Here is a 15459-nt window from a genome sequence, read left to right on the forward strand (position 1 = left end):
CGACTCACGACTATAACATCACACGACCAACTCTCCAACCTTCTCTCGCTTACACTTCGCCGACACCGCTGTACTACCGTTAGAACACAACATTTCAACTTGGAAAAACAAAACACGACAAAATGGACTACTCGCCAGCCCTGTCCATCAACAGCGACATGACAGACGAAGAGCTGGACAAGTACTTTGCGAGCTGCGTCCCGCTGTCCAACCTGCCAACCCCTCCACCAGCAAAGGAGCCCACACCCACGCGAGTATCAACGCCAACCGCCCAAACATCGACACAGTCATATGACACGAGCAGCCCTCCACAACCAAAAGGTTAGTCTATTTATTACCTCACACACACCAAATCTCTGTTTACGGGTTTGTGGATGCTGGTGTGTATGAGTCGGTCCGGGCGGCAGAGCGACGTTCCCCTGCATACAGCGCCTTGGCCCTCGTCATGCTTCATCCCAGATGCTCCTTTTCCAACTCAACAGTGCATCTCCACATTTCGGACGTGTTCCTGTCGATCAACCAGCACCCCTTCACCCAAGATCAATGCCGTTGCCACTTCCTTGATTTCGGTCCGCTGACTTGCTATCTATAGTATATGCAACCCACCTCGCCAACCTCGTTCCGCTCAACGTCTCCACCCACCGTCCTCATGCATCGGTCATTCAAGGATTCCTCGACCGTGCTGGCTTGCCGGATGAGATTGTCGCATTTGCGGGATGCGTGCTGGATGCGTTGAGCAGCCGGTTCGCAGCTACTTGGCGGGATGCTCTTGCGCCGAGCGACTATGCCCGCGACCTGAAGAACTTCATGATGACAGACTCGCGTCAGAACGTGCATGTTAGCCCAGACGTGATTGTCTTGGCTGCTCTTTCGCTCGCGCATGGCTTCCTCGTCGACCGACAGCGCTCCTCACGGCACTGGAGCATCAGGGAGAGCGACGGTGCTTTCACCGTGCAGGAGATCGAGGCCACGAGGAGGGCTATCCTGCAGGACATGGATTACGGCCTCGCTCGCATCTCCAACGACATGGTGCAGTGGAGGCTGAAGAACATGCAGCGACCCAGCACAGCTCCTGCACCCGCATCAACCCCCACCACGACCGTGATGAAGCAACGACGGAACTTGTCCATCAGCCTCCAGGGTACTGCCATTTGGAGCTACGGCGTTCAGACCCCAGAGCCCAGCCCATAGAGTGGCGGTCTCCATGGACGAGCAACGAATTCCGTTCATTCGAATCTTTTTAATCGTTTTGCTGCGTACATTCACGATACCCACATCCTTTTGGCATCTTTCGCGATGCGCATCTTTCGGCGTTCTTCGGCATGGATCAGGCTATCCTCTGTGTAGACAACAGGCTTGTTGTCACCTCGTATATATTTGTTTCAGGGTGGAGTTGAGTGGGTTTGGTGGCCTGATGCCAATGGTCAGCGTTTCATGTTTGAGTAGGCTATTTGTGTAATACCAGCTAGGAGGCTGGAGGACTGAGCTTGTTTGACATTCATCCCTACCGACGTGGTATGTAAAGACGGATCTAATCTACATTGGCACTTCGTATCGAGCACCTTATGCACGTGATGCTCGTCGCAATCGCGTGATATTTTCATAAGATTGTGTGAGAAGATTGTGCGTAGATGTCACGACATCCTGATGGTTTTGTTTACAGATGATCAACGTACGATGGCGGGGCTGCAACCTCAACTAAACTCTGCATAGTCTTCCCTGTTCCGACAAGATCCGCGCCGGCTGCAACTTGAAGGTGCACATTTCCTTTCCGTCTATCAATTCCAGAGCTTGAAGTTTGTGCTTGTGGCACACTTCGTTCGTTGATGTTGATTGCCAGGCCAGCATGGTGTTGTTCGTGAGGAGGGGTTGAAGACGTCACGTCGTCTGGTTCTGGCCATTGTGAAGATCACGCTGCGACGCGCAAAATACGCACTAAAGGCTCAGCATGCACAAGTTTATTGGACAACACGTCCATCACGACCCCGCTAACTGCTCCGCGACGGCATCGTGGGGTCGGCTACCCCACTTTGTACTGGCTTCGCGAGATGCTGCATACAGCTTGCATGTGGGAGAGCTCAACAGCTTGTTGCTCGCTGTCAGCCTGGCCAGGAGTGCTCCTTCCCCGCGATCCGCTAGCTAGTCGCTCCTGCTCTCCTGATATAATCCTGGGGGCCTTGCTGCCATGTTCAATTGATCTCCGCCCGTCTTACTCCACCCGGACGTCCTGTAAACACGCCATTGCCGTTGCTGCCGCTCCTCTTTCCTGTCTGGCGCGTAGCAAACACGACGTCTGAGGTACTTCTGCGGCGTCTTCATAAGCCTGCAGCTCTTATCCGTCCTATCACATCGCCCTGACCCTCCTGCGGTTGCGCCTCTTACCTCCAAGCGGCAGCCATACGCCCCTCTACCCCGCCATCTCCTCTCTCTCATCGACACTCTCTAAGCAGCTCGCGCTTCTCTGCAATTGAAGTTATCAAGATGGCCGCAAACCCTTCTCCCCGCGAGCGCAAGCCCTCGACCAGCGCTCCCCTCGGTGACCTCAAGGGTCCCGTTGGGCCTTCATTCACCCGTCCCAAACACAAGAGGACGGTGACTGGCTTTGGCCCCAGTGAGATCAAGAACGTGGAAGCGAGCATTCCAGAGCCTCAGCGCGAGGCATGGAGGAAGTTTGTATGTCAATTGGCTTCTCAATCGTAGTACAAAGTTGCACCTCAATACTAACACGCGCATAGATGCCTAAGCCCTTCTCGACGCCAGACGACTTTACGAAAGACGCTGTTCGCCATATCGAGACTACACTTGCGCGCTCCCTCTTCAACTGCGACGAGTCTGCTGCCTATGCTGGAACTGCCCTTGCCTTCAGGGATCGCTTGGTCTTGGACTGGAACAAGACGCAGCAGAGTCAGACCTTTGCTGACCAGAAGCGTGTATACTGTGAGACTAGTGGGAAATTTGCTGGCAGAACAACCTCTAATAAATCTAGACCTCTCCCTCGAGTTCTTGATGGGCCGCGCTCTGGACAATGCCATGCTCAACGTTGAGCAGAAGGATATCGCTTCCAGTAAGTCCACCTCTAGGACCTCGCGTTTGCTTCTCTAATGTACATGCAGAGGGTCTCAGCGATCTCGGCTTCCGCATGGAGGACATTGTATCCCAGGAGCATGATGCCGCCCTAGGAAACGGTGGTCTCGGACGTCTTGCTGCCTGCTTCCTGGATTCGATGGCGTCTCTTAACTACCCAGCCTGGGGCTACGGCTTACGGTACCGATATGGTATCTTTAAGCAGGAGATCGTCGATGGATACCAGGTCGAGGTTCCAGACTACTGGCTGGACTTCAACCCATGGGAGTTCCAGCGCCACGACATCGTCGTTGACATCCAGTTCTACGGCAACGTTAATCGCTGGCAGGACGACGAGGGCAAGCAACAGTGCTCGTGGGAGGGCGGCGAGATTGTCCAGGCTGTTGCTTTCGACGTTCCCGGTAAGCAGTCTTTCCATGACTTCTCGCCTTTCCACTGACAAGTACAGTTCCTGGCTACAAGACTGGCACTTGCAACAACCTCCGCCTTTGGGGAAGCAAGGCAGCCAGCGGCGAGTTTGACTTCCAGAAGTTCAACTCTGGCGAATACGAGAGCTCTGTAGCTGACCAGCAGCGCGCCGAGACCATCTCCGCTGTGCTCTACCCCAACGACAAGTGAGTAGCTTTATGGTTATGAGATATCGTGTCTGACTAGCAACAGCCTTGACCGCGGTAAAGAGCTTCGCCTGAAGCAACAGTACTTCTGGTGCGCAGCTTCGCTCTACGACATCGTGCGACGTTTCAAGAAGAGCCAGCGCGCCTGGAAGGAATTCCCCAACCAAGTCGCGATTCAGCTCAACGACACTCACCCAACATTGGCCATTCCCGAGCTTCAGAGGATATTGGTCGATATCGAGGGCTTGGAGTGGGACGAGGCATGGGCCAGTAGGCAGAATCTACCCCCCATAGCCAGTCCTGGATGCTAACAGCATACAGTCGTTCAGAAGACATTTGGATACACTAACCATACCGTGCTTCCTGAGGCGCTCGAGAAGTGGTCTGTACCGCTCATGCAGCACCTCCTCCCGCGCCACCTCCAGGTATGTTCAATCGCCTGATTTCTTGAGACCTTGCTGACTTTTGAAGATCATCTACGAAATCAACCTTCACTTCCTCCAGTTCGTCGAGCGTAACTTCCCGAAAGACCGCGAGATGCTGGGTCGTGTCTCCATCATCGAAGAATCGAACCCAAAGATGGTCCGCATGGCATACCTTGCTTTGATTGGCTCACATAAGGTCAACGGTGTAGCCGAGCTACATTCCGACTTGATCAAGACCACCATCTTCAAGGACTTCGTCAAGATCTACGGACAGGACAAGTTCACTAATGTCACCAATGGTATCACCCCGAGGAGATGGCTCCACCAGGCCAACCCCAAGCTCTCTGCGCTTATTGCGTCAAAGTTGGGTAGTCACGAGTTCCTGAAGGACCTTACCTTGCTGAACAAGCTAGAGGCGTTTGTCGACGACAAGGAGTTCCGCAAGGAGTTCCGCGACATCAAGTACGCCAACAAGGTGCGACTCGCACAATACATCCTAGAGAACAACGGCGTCAAGGTCAACCCAGCAGCGCTGTTCGATGTTCAAGTCAAGCGCATTCACGAGTACAAGCGTCAGCAGCTCAACATCTTCGGTGTGATCCACCGTTACCTCCAGATCAAGGCCATGTCTCCTGAAGACCGCAAAAAGCTAGCTCCTCGCGTGTCCATCTTCGGTGGTAAGGCTGCACCAGGTTACTGGATGGCCAAGACGGTCATTCATCTCGTCAACAAGGTTGGTGATGTCGTCAACAACGACAAGGATGTCGGCGATGCCCTCAAGGTCGTATACTTGGCCGACTACAACGTCAGTAAAGCAGAGATCATCTGCCCTGCTAGTGACATTAGCGAGCACATCTCCACCGCTGGTACTGAGGCGTCTGGTACCAGCAACATGAAATTCTGCCTGAACGGCGGTCTCATCATCGGGACCTGCGACGGAGCCAACATCGAGATTACTCGCGAGATTGGCGAACAGAACATCTTCCTCTTCGGTAACCTTGCCGAAGATGTCGAGGACCTCCGTCACAACCACATGTACTCTCAGTACCAGCTGGACCCCCAGCTTGCCAACGTATTCGATGCGATTCACAATGGCATGTTTGGCGATGCGGACCAGTTCTCTGCTCTGATCAACGGCATCGTGGATCATGGTGACTACTACCTCGTCTCTGACGATTTCGCATCGTACATCAAGACACAGGAGCTTATCGACGAAAGCTACAAGAACACCGAGGAGTGGACAACCAAGACCATCACCACAGTCGCGCGCATGGGCTTCTTCTCGAGTGACAGATGTATCGACGAGTATGCGGAGGCTATCTGGAACGTCGAGCCGCTGCAGGTCAAGAGCGAGCCTGCGCCATAGATTGTGACTGGAGGTGGTTTCGTGGTAGATCTTAGATGGTTGCGAGGCTAGACCCTTAGATCTGATGACTTGTATTTATGATGACAATGAGAAACTCGTTACGACTGAGGAACTTAGTGGTCCTGTGAAGATGCATGTGCTCTCTGACATCGCCGTGGTCGAGCGGAACTGGACCCTGAAACGCCTGCTCCGAATGAACCTAGCGCACGGTCGCGTCGCGCGACGTACGTCAACCGCAATCTGGCCAGCTCGACGCCAGCTCGCGACATATCGACAGCCCTCACAAACAAGCAATCATGGCGAACCGAGGCTATGATGTCGTCGTAGACGTTGATCAAGAGGTACGCACCCCCTGGGATGCGGCGCAGAAAAGCGCATACGTCGCCAGCATCCAACTCAAGACGGCAAGCTTACCAAACCCCAGGGCGACCTAGGCCATACCGACCTGCAAGAAGACCTCGAATTCCACAGCTCCAGTAAGCTTCCCCTCTCTATCACATACACTCAAGCATTAACTGACTCTCCACCCCTCAGACTTCGACACCCAACCCACCGGCCGCGGCGCCCCCAAAATCCAACCCGACTCCACCAGCGGCTCCTTCCTCCCCGGCCCCTCCACGTCTTCCACATCGCCCACGTCGCGCAAACACTACCTCTGGTCCCTAAACTTCTACGCCCAAGCCTTCGACGTCGACACCGCCGAAGTCCTCCGCCGCTGCACATCCACCCTGTACCCGCGCGCCAATTTCCTCGACGTGCTCGAGGGAAACCCAGACTTATACGGCCCCGTATGGATCGCCACAACGGTTATCGTGATATTGTTTTTGACCGGAACGATTAACCAATACTTGGCGCAGAAGGGCGAGGAGCATTTTGCGTATGACTTCAAGTTGCTGAGTGGAGCGGCGGGGCTGGTGTATGGGTATACGGCTTTTGTGCCTGTGGGGCTGTGGGGTGTGTTGAAGTGGTATGGGAGTGAGAGTGCGAATTTGATGGAGTGTGCTTGTTTGTATGGGTATGCGAATTTGGTTTGGATTGCCGTGTCTTTGGTGGCTTGGAGTCCTTGGGGTAGTGAGTTTTGTCCCTTTTTTCCTTTTCCTTCTTTCTTCATATGAAGCAGGAGACGACGTACTAACGAAACTACAGTCCTCAACTTCACGGTCGTGGCCCTTGGACTCGCGGCCTCGGCGTTTTTCCTCCTCCGCAACCTTTACCCTGTGCTCAGCACTACCGAAGCGAAGACGAGCAAGATCCTGCTTATTGTGGTTTTTGTGCTACATGCTGGGTTTGCGATTGCGATCAAGGTGCTGTTCTTCGCCGCGACGAGTCCGGTGGGTCCGAATAAGGGTGATAAGGATGCGGGCAAGGGTGTTGCAGATGGGGGGTCGGAGGGCAAGGGCGATATGCTGAGGAAGTTGATGGGTTGAGTTGGGTTGGTAGGGGATGAGGAGGATGAGAGTGGAAATTGAGAGGTGCCCTGAGGTCTACATCACTTTAAAAACTCAAGTTTGCAAATCATAAAGTCAGCGTAGCCATTATAGTTCTTCATTTCATGTCATGTATTACTTCGCTCAGAATCTTACTTTGGAGTATACAACCCATCATCCTGAAACAACTTCTCCTTCCAAACAACCCTATATATGCCTCAAACATGTATTAGGCAGCCTCGTCAATGAAGCTAGGTCTCAGCGACAACTTCCTCGCGTACCTCGGGTATCTCCTCCTCACTCAGCTGACCGGTCTGTAGGGCCCAGGCGAGTTCATGGACGTTAGATAGGGCGTACGAGGCGTTGTACTTGATGCAGTACTTGACACATCGGGTGAAGATGCCGCCGTCAACGCCCTGCTCAGGGTGCTTCTTGAGTCCGTTATTGAGAAAGCGGATGTCGTAGTCCAGAACACCCTCCAGTTCATCGTGAGGATAACGGATCAGGTCAGTGGCGATCAAGTCGTTAGCGTTCTCGATGCCAGCGCGGAACTGATCAGCCCAGTTCACGCCGTACTTCTCCTTGCCCTTGTTGATAGCGGTAATGCACTTGACCGAACAGGTGTTGCGGAGGTAACCACCCTCGAGGTTGCGGTGAGCGTTCAGCGTCTCAACCATCTGCGCGGGGCCCCACTTGCGGGAGTAGAGGCGGAGCGCGACGGTAGGACGACCGAGAGACTGGAAGAAGTACACGATGAGCTCGGTGTCGGTCAGAGGGACTTGGGGAACGACGACGAGCGCTGGCGCCATGTTTCCTCGTGCGACGTGGGCCTTGCGCTTGGCGATTGACGTATTGCCGCTGTTACCGCGCTTGCTAGGAGTAGGCGGGCCGACGCGACCGGGGGTGAGAGGTGAGCTTGGGAAGCCTCCGCCAGACGTTGGTGTAATGGGGAACATAGACATCATGCCGCCGGTAAGGTAGCCAGACTGTTCGCTATTAGTACACGATGGTGGAGACATGGACTTGTAGGACTTACATCTGGCTGACCAGTGGGCAGCGGGGCGATGGTGGGGATGCCAGGGATCTTAACCTGGAGGTCTTTGCGGGCCTGAGTCTTGGTGGTCTTCTTCTTCTCACTACCCTTGTTGCCGCTGACAACCTTGGTTTCGAAGACCTGTGCATCCTGAAGACCAGTGTTGTTGAATACAAAGGTCTTTGACGGTTCAGGAGTGGGCTTCTTTGGGGTGCGTGGAGCTGACAATGCTGCCACGCCAAGCTGGACAACAGTCTCTCGCAACTCTGAGACCTCCGACTCGGCCTTGTTCATGCGAAGAGTGAGGCTGTTGACCACTTCACAGATCCTGATGTTGGAGTCGACATGACCCTGGAGCTCTCCCAATTCTAAGGTAATCAGTCAGCCTGGCGGATACATGAGGTGATTTGGATAGGGGAGACTTACTGCTTGGCGGATTGTAGTCGTAGAAAGGGTTCGCCATGCTGGCATCGAACTCCTGCTGCGGCATAGTCGTCTCCAAAGGAGGCTGGTTCATGTGGTCGAATGGCGGAAACATCGACTCGCTGTAAAGTGAAGTGTTAGCATTGTTTTCTTCCACATGCCGTTGCCATGGCAGATCTCCAAACAATGGAGGCGTGATGGGAACATCAAAGTCAACGGTGACCATGGTGTGAACATACCTAGGGAGCTGGCGCCCGACGCTGTACTTGCGTGGCGAGCTGCCTTGGTAGGCACTGTTGACGCTCGAAGCTCTGCTGGTGTAGTCTTGGAGTTCGTAGGCGAAGTTGGGCATCTGAACCTGCGGCTCGACCTCGTCCTCGAAGTACGCTGCTAGATAGGATGGCATGTTAGCGCTTGGAAATGTTGCTGCAGGCAACATAGAGGTCCGGCTAGAGGTCCGGCTGATCGGCATGAAAGTCTGAGGGCTTTCGTTGTGTTCAGCCATGGTGCTGAGTAGCGTGGTCTGGGATGGGATAGTCAGAAAATTGTAGCCGAGTTTGTTGTTCTGTGGCGCTCGGACACTCACCATATGGCATAACAACAAGAGACTGCACCGACGACCGTCGCCTGGTGAACATGAAATTTGCTGCATTTCCTGATTCAGTCAGCTCACTAATATGACTTCATCACTTCACCGTGAAGACGACATACACACAGATGCGGAGAGCCCGCACCCACTGCTACAGGCACCAGATGAGACAACAAGAGACAGCACCGAGGACTGTGATCTGGTGAACGTGAAACTTGCTGCGCATCCTGATTGAGTCAGTTCACCGACATAAGTTCACCATGAAGACGACATACTCACGATCAGGCGCGAGGAGATCAGTGCGGCGCGTGTCCGCTCTTGCAGCGACCAGATGAGTTTATTCTCATCGTATTGATGAACGTGAACCGCCCATGCATGGTTGTAGTGAAGGGCATGGTAGTCTTGATGCAGCAAGTTGCGTGACGAGTGATGAGATATAATGAGGATGAAGGAAGAGAGGAGAAGAGGATGCAAAGACCAGAATATATAGAGCCACAAAGGAAGCAGCCACGTCATGCCTTCATGATAGGCGCTCACGAGGTTCCAGCTTCAAAACGTGGCAACCGGTACTCAATGGCCTGAAAGCGTCCGCGGTGTATTGAGCGGTGAGACGAATAAGGAATCTCAATGAAGGTGAGAGAAATTACGGAAGAAGAAGAGCGAAAACATGCTAGACAGAACTACGTAGGTACACAATGACCTGCAAGACAGGGTGGTGGACACAACAGACTAGAAACTCCTGTTTACTGCGAGACACCTCTTTTTGTGATCTGCCAGCATGTATGCATGTCTTCACCTAAGGTACAATGTCCGCCGAATCCGACGAGTCTCGTGCGGCGGGCATTGGACTGCCCAGGTGCGCTCCGGCCTATGATCAACGGGCGCGTTGTACGAGACCAGCCAGAATGCAGTCGCGAAGGCTCCAGGCTTGATGACGAGGGCGTGGAACTATTGCGAGCGCGCGTCAAGTAGCTGGTGATGGTTGCCGTTGGGCGAGAGTGATGATGCGAGGAGGTTTGACGTTGGAAGTTCGCGTCACGACATTTGGGGCACTAGTCCAAATTTGGCTGGTGGTTCCTTCCCGAAACAACCCTCCAGCGCGTCACAGCTATGTTAGATGCTCAATGATACACCAAAACGTTGCATAACCAGATGCCTGGTGCTTATTTCGCCCTTTCCATATCAACTGTCAACCGCACGGACTGCGCTCAACTCCATGGTGCACTGCACCTTGATGGCAGGTGTGGTGTAACTGCGAGCTGCAATTTGGACACCAGGTATATCGACAAAGACTAGAGCAGATTCCATGGCTATCTTTCATATCATGCTGACATTTAAGATTGCTTATTGACCCTCTCTGTGTCTCCAAAGCTATACCGACAACACCATGCGATCAACCCTCTACATGAGAACGCCGTGCTGGCTACGTACGACGCTCGCAGTGCGCTTACAGATGGAGCTACCGTCTACGAACAGACTCCTCTGCCAAGTAAGGGTTGGGTGGGGCCGAGTTATGAGATAATGGCTAAGTGAAAGACGCTCAAAGTGGGTAACACTCGAGCCGTGCAGTTACTTAAAACAGAGGTCAGATTTCTCTTGACTGCTTGACTGGCTACACATACGGACAAACCGAATATCAAGTATGCGGGCCCTGGCGATCGTCTGTCTTATAACGTGTGTAGCTCTCGTGAAGGGCCTGACTGTCGATGCTTCTCCTCTTCAAGGACCCGATATTCCTTCCCGCCCCTCCCGTAGCCTCGTCGCTCGCGTCGACGATATAGAAATTATATACCACAAAGCAACATGCAAGGGCCAAAAGCTGCTGTCAGCAACGACCTCTCCGCATAACGCCGCCGCCGCCTTTGTCAACCCGATCGATAGCCCCTGGACCAACCCCATCCAACAGGAGCTTGAGACTTGGGGCTACAAAATCGAGAGTGACGATGGCACCCCCCAATTCCGCGCAAGTCATGGGGATGAGTGCGAGTTCGAGCACAGCCACAAGCTCAAGAGCATGTTCGATGACCTCAGGATCGATACGCGTAGTACCTACCAGGGTGGACCTAATCGGTGTTACTTTATCAACCATAAGGACGGTCCGGCAGTACGGCGCGATAACCAGGGAGATCTACCACCCGTCAAGCAGCAGTGGTATAAAGCCAACGACAAATACTATCGTGTAGGTAAAAGAAGATGACGGTCCATCCATGTTTTACTGACGACATTTTCTCTCCGTAGGTCACCAACGCCGAGTTCACAATCGGCGTGAACGCAGCATCAGGCCTCATCGCAATGACAAATCGTCAGAGCCCCGCGACCAGCGCCCAAACCCTCTGGGGCCTCACCAACCCCCCGCCCAACGATGAGCTTCCAGCACTGAAATCGAGCTCCGACATTATGTGGGGACTGTGGAACTTGGCGAGTCCGAACAACCTGCGCGGTATCAAGTATATCCTTAGTACGCCTATTATAAATGACGAGACGGTCGCGATAATTACGAAAATCTTACAAGACAACTGCCTCGACTTGGGTGAGCTGATGAGCTGGTCGGGCTGCGAGTTTGGGTCAGATGAGCCGGAATATCTCGCTTTGCTCGGTAAGTCGTATCTCGGTTCGACGTTCTGGGCATGGATTATTGACTTCGACTGTGAATGCAGGATCTCCGAATGGACAAGCCGTTGGGTACTTCCTGGCGCAGCACAAAGCCCAGCTCGGCGGGAAATATGTTTCAAAGATCAATATCTTCAAGGGAGATGATCCACATATGGTTGCCGTCTGTCTCCTTTTCACGATCGACAATAGGGCTGGAGCTGCGAGGGCCGCTATTGGGGATGGGTCGAACGGCAAGGCTCGCGTTGACGAGGCGGTAGTCATGAAGCGAGTGGGATACGAGAAGAATGTTGTGAGGCGGCATGTCGTGTGGGCGAAGTTTTAGATTGCCAAAGACGCGTCAACGTGTCGTGTTTCGATGTACAGCTACGGCTTGGATCGTAAGGTCTGTCTTCAAGGGCTTATATAGACCTGATCAGAGGTGTAGACTCGTTGGTTAAACAGGTTTCTAGAGTTAATAGAAGGTATACAAATATTCTTACAAATGGGTGACTTTCCTGACGGATCTCAGCGATGGTGTTCATGGACAGGGAGCGTGGACGCGCCGACGCGGATCGCAACCTCGGCAAGAACGCCGCTTATCGATAAGGCACAATTGCGAAGCTTCTGGGTCGATATCGTCATCTCTCCCTCAACTCATCATCCTCGCAATGTCTGCAAACGTCCTCATCGTTGGTGCCGGCGCCATTGGAGCTTTCTATGCCTCTCGTCTTGCCCTTGTCCCCGGTACCTCCGTCTCGGTCATCTGCCGCTCCAACTACAAAGCCGTGAAAGCGAATGGCTTCCAAGTTACCTCACCGCAATACGGCGATTACACCTTCGTACCGGCCAACACCTTTGCGAATCCAGACGAAGCAAGAGCGAGCGGCACACAGTGGGACTTCATCGTAGTCAGCACGAAAGCGTTACCCGACGTGAGCGATGACTCGACGATACTTGAGGGGCTTGTCAGCGATAAGACAGCCATTGTGCTGATACAGAATGGCCTAGGTGTAGAAGAACCGTATGCGAAGCGATTCCCACAGGCTGCGATATGTTCGGCGGTCACGATAGCAACCTGCGCGCAACCTGAGCATGGCCAGATCAAGCACAACAGATGGACGCGGATAAACAGCGGACCGTACCTGCCCCATCTAGATACCGGGAGCAGAAAAGATAGCGACTTACGCGTCATCTTGATGAACGACGCGTTCATCGAGATGCTGAGGCAAGGAGGCATCAAAGACGCCGAAGCCTACAGCCATGCCAAACTCCAACTCGTCCGCTGGCACAAGATTGCCATCAACGCCTCCATGAACCCAACCTCGGTTCTCACCCTCTGCCTCCCGAACAACGTCATGTCCCTCGACCCAGAACTGCAGCGCCATCTTAAAGGCGTCATGACCGAGATCCTCGAAACCGCACCCAAGATCCTTGGCGAGCCCATGCCCAAAGAGTTCGCGACTCCCGATCAGATTATTCGGTCTACACAAAAGAATACAAGCGGTAGCAAGCCGAGCATGGCCATCGATTGGGAAGCGGGCAAGAAGATGGAGATTGAGGTCATTCTCGGCAATCCATTGAGGATTGCGCGGGAGAGGGGCTATGAGATGCCGCGCCTGCAGAGTTTGTATGCGATGGTCAGGATGGCGCAAGAGGTCAGAGACCAGAAGAAGGACAACAAGTTGTGAGATGCCGGATTGCTCCTGTTGATTGATCGATCTCTCAATTGCTTCCTTTGTGTGTGTTTTACCTCTGGGTAAAGCGAGCTTCCTTCTCAACTGCAAACTTCAAGTCAACAGAGTCGCGTAGACAGCGTCGCCGTCGACCATTCTATCTGGCCGTTTTGCTATATACTCCCTGATCTCTTCATGACACTTACACGTTTGCAAGAAAGATGACAAACCACGGAAGCACTCTCAAGACCTTGCTCGCGACCCAGGTACCTAGCTCCTCCCACTTGTTTTTAGGAAAATTCAGCCACCTGAAGACTTCAAAATTGGCAAACGTGATAGCTGCCAGTGTCCCAAAGAGTGTCGTCATAAGTGGTGGTTGGGAAGTGAAGGTGAACGCAACGCCTTCCCGATCTTCCAACATCACTAGAAGTAGTACTCGATCTTCCAGTTGACCCGTCCTGAGTATCCTCTCTTATTAAGCGATATTATTGCATTTGAAGACGCCGATAGTGGTGCGGGAGGAGGGCAGCTCAACCTTGGAACGTTGCGACCCTATTGAGCGACGCGAACCGTGGCTATCACAATAGCAAAATACAGAAGGTGAAGGTGCCTTTCACCAACCTCCTTTTCTGCAAGCCGAAGACAATAGCTTGGATCAGCTGCCTGTCGCTCCGGTCTCTCCTTCGTATCCTCTACGGCTTTTCTTTCTCAACCACCGATTACAACTTCCCCATATCATCAACTTGCCCACCCGCATATCGTCGATCGTTACTACCGCAGACAAGATGAGCAGGCTCTCTGACCAGCAGTTGCGAGCACAGTGGCTCAGCAAGGCGACCCCTGATCAGCGACAACAGTGGTTCAACAAGGCGCCACCAGACCAGCAACAATGGCTCCGCCTTGAAATACAGCGTTCTAGACAGCAAAGCGAGCAGTTACGAAGCCAGCAACAAGGACAGCAGCAGCAACAAGTACCGCGTGAGAGCAGTCGACACCAAGGTCAGAATGCGGCCCGGAGCCCTTCTATCGATAGCATAAACGGAGTAAGGCCATATACCTCAAGCCCACTGTCTGCACCATCGAAGATAGCCACCTCGGTCACCACCGCGCCAGCAGTGCGAGCACCGACGACGGCATCCTCTACGCGAAACGAATACATAACGACGCCGGGTGCTGTCTCCAATATTCCTATTGTGCCACGCTCGATGCAGGCACCGAACGCTAGCGAAATTCGACATTATCAACAGAACAACGCTTTTCTCGGTTCTACGCAGAATCAGCCGCGCATGCTACCCACGGACGACGTCGCTCGCTACCAGAAATCACCACCCAGACAGAGCCCTTCGCATGTACAAATGAAGCTGCCACCCTCACCCACACGGCCAGCATATTCCGCCACTATGAACCAAAAGCGCCAGGCCACAGACGCTCCGGAAGGCGACATGCATGCAGGCAAGAGACAAAACACCATGCAAAATGCGATGTCACCTCCAGCTGCGCCGTTCGCTCCCACCGGCCACAACAACGATCCTCTCAATCCAGGGCCATACAACCGCATGAGAGGTGGACCGGTTGCCTCAGCCAACGGGATTGCGGCACCGGTCAACCGGATGAGTCCCGATGAAATCGCCCGAGACCGTCGCATCCAGCAGGCTAAGCTCGCAGAGCAGCGCGTTCGGGCGCAACAAGCTCACGACGCCGAGAAAGCCCGCGCTCAGGAGATCTACAATGCCGCAACCGCCGCAGCGCTCAAGCGCGAGCAAGACGATGCGCGAAGGGAGTTTCTGCGCAAGGACCCCAGCGCCAACTACCGCCACATCCTCGAGGTATACGCGCTGTCACCGCTGGACCCCAAGAAAGATGAGTATCCCAACCGCTATCTGACGGGTTTGCTCGCAAACCGGGTGATGCCCATGGACCTCGACTGCGACCTTGCGCTTGCGATCGTGTATGCGAAGGATCACTGGGACTATTTTGGACAGTGGCCCAAGGATATCGAGCGCTTTGCGGGCTATGAGAGAGATAGGAAGGAAAAGGCGGCCAAGGATCGGGCCTAGGAGACCGTGAGGCAACGTGTGCGATGTCCTGGACCTGATCGTGCGAGCATGAAGGCCTTGGAACAACGCTTGCGTCGGAAGCTTTTGAAGTATACGGTGTAGCGTGAAGTGATGGAAGTAGCTTGGAGAGGGACATGTAGCCGCCAGGGTGCACTCAACTTCAGCAATGATCAGTT

General features: G+C 53.6%; 6 protein-coding genes across 6 annotated transcripts; 5 read left to right on the forward strand and 1 right to left on the reverse strand.

Annotated features, from left to right (window-relative positions):
- Positions 1-122: 122 nt before the first annotated feature.
- On the forward strand, positions 123-1191 carry J4E93_003678 (uncharacterized protein; the record flags this gene model as incomplete). Its single annotated transcript, XM_049341611.1, has 2 exons — positions 123-321; positions 593-1191. 2 exons carry the CDS (start codon positions 123-125, stop codon positions 1189-1191), a joined length of 798 nt encoding a protein of 265 aa, XP_049201116.1.
- A 4594-nt stretch (positions 1192-5785) lies between these two features.
- On the forward strand, positions 5786-6916 carry J4E93_003679 (uncharacterized protein; the record flags this gene model as incomplete). Its single annotated transcript, XM_049341612.1, has 4 exons — positions 5786-5830; positions 5914-5965; positions 6024-6560; positions 6636-6916. 4 exons carry the CDS (start codon positions 5786-5788, stop codon positions 6914-6916), a joined length of 915 nt encoding a protein of 304 aa, XP_049201117.1.
- Positions 6917-7167: 251 nt separating this feature from the next.
- Positions 7168-8778, reverse strand: J4E93_003680 (uncharacterized protein; the record flags this gene model as incomplete). Its single annotated transcript, XM_049341613.1, has 4 exons — positions 7168-7902; positions 7953-8317; positions 8376-8494; positions 8612-8778. 4 exons carry the CDS (start codon positions 8776-8778, stop codon positions 7168-7170), a joined length of 1386 nt encoding a protein of 461 aa, XP_049201118.1.
- Positions 8779-10603: 1825 nt separating this feature from the next.
- On the forward strand, positions 10604-11896 carry J4E93_003681 (uncharacterized protein; the record flags this gene model as incomplete). Its single annotated transcript, XM_049341614.1, has 3 exons — positions 10604-11140; positions 11200-11557; positions 11619-11896. 3 exons carry the CDS (start codon positions 10604-10606, stop codon positions 11894-11896), a joined length of 1173 nt encoding a protein of 390 aa, XP_049201119.1.
- Positions 11897-12221: 325 nt separating this feature from the next.
- Positions 12222-13241, forward strand: J4E93_003682 (uncharacterized protein; the record flags this gene model as incomplete). Its single annotated transcript, XM_049341615.1, has 1 exon — positions 12222-13241. One exon carries the CDS (start codon positions 12222-12224, stop codon positions 13239-13241), a length of 1020 nt encoding a protein of 339 aa, XP_049201120.1.
- Positions 13242-14512: 1271 nt separating this feature from the next.
- J4E93_003683 (uncharacterized protein) lies at positions 14513-15283 on the forward strand (the record flags this gene model as incomplete). The annotated part of the gene is made up of 1 exon (XM_049341616.1): positions 14513-15283. One exon carries the CDS (start codon positions 14513-14515, stop codon positions 15281-15283), a length of 771 nt encoding a protein of 256 aa, XP_049201121.1.
- Positions 15284-15459: the final 176 nt, after the last annotated feature.

Source organism: Alternaria ventricosa (genome assembly GCF_023758065.1).
Source record: "Alternaria ventricosa strain BMP 2768 chromosome Unknown scaffold_5, whole genome shotgun sequence".
Classification (NCBI taxonomy): Eukaryota; Fungi; Ascomycota; class Dothideomycetes; order Pleosporales; family Pleosporaceae; genus Alternaria; species Alternaria ventricosa.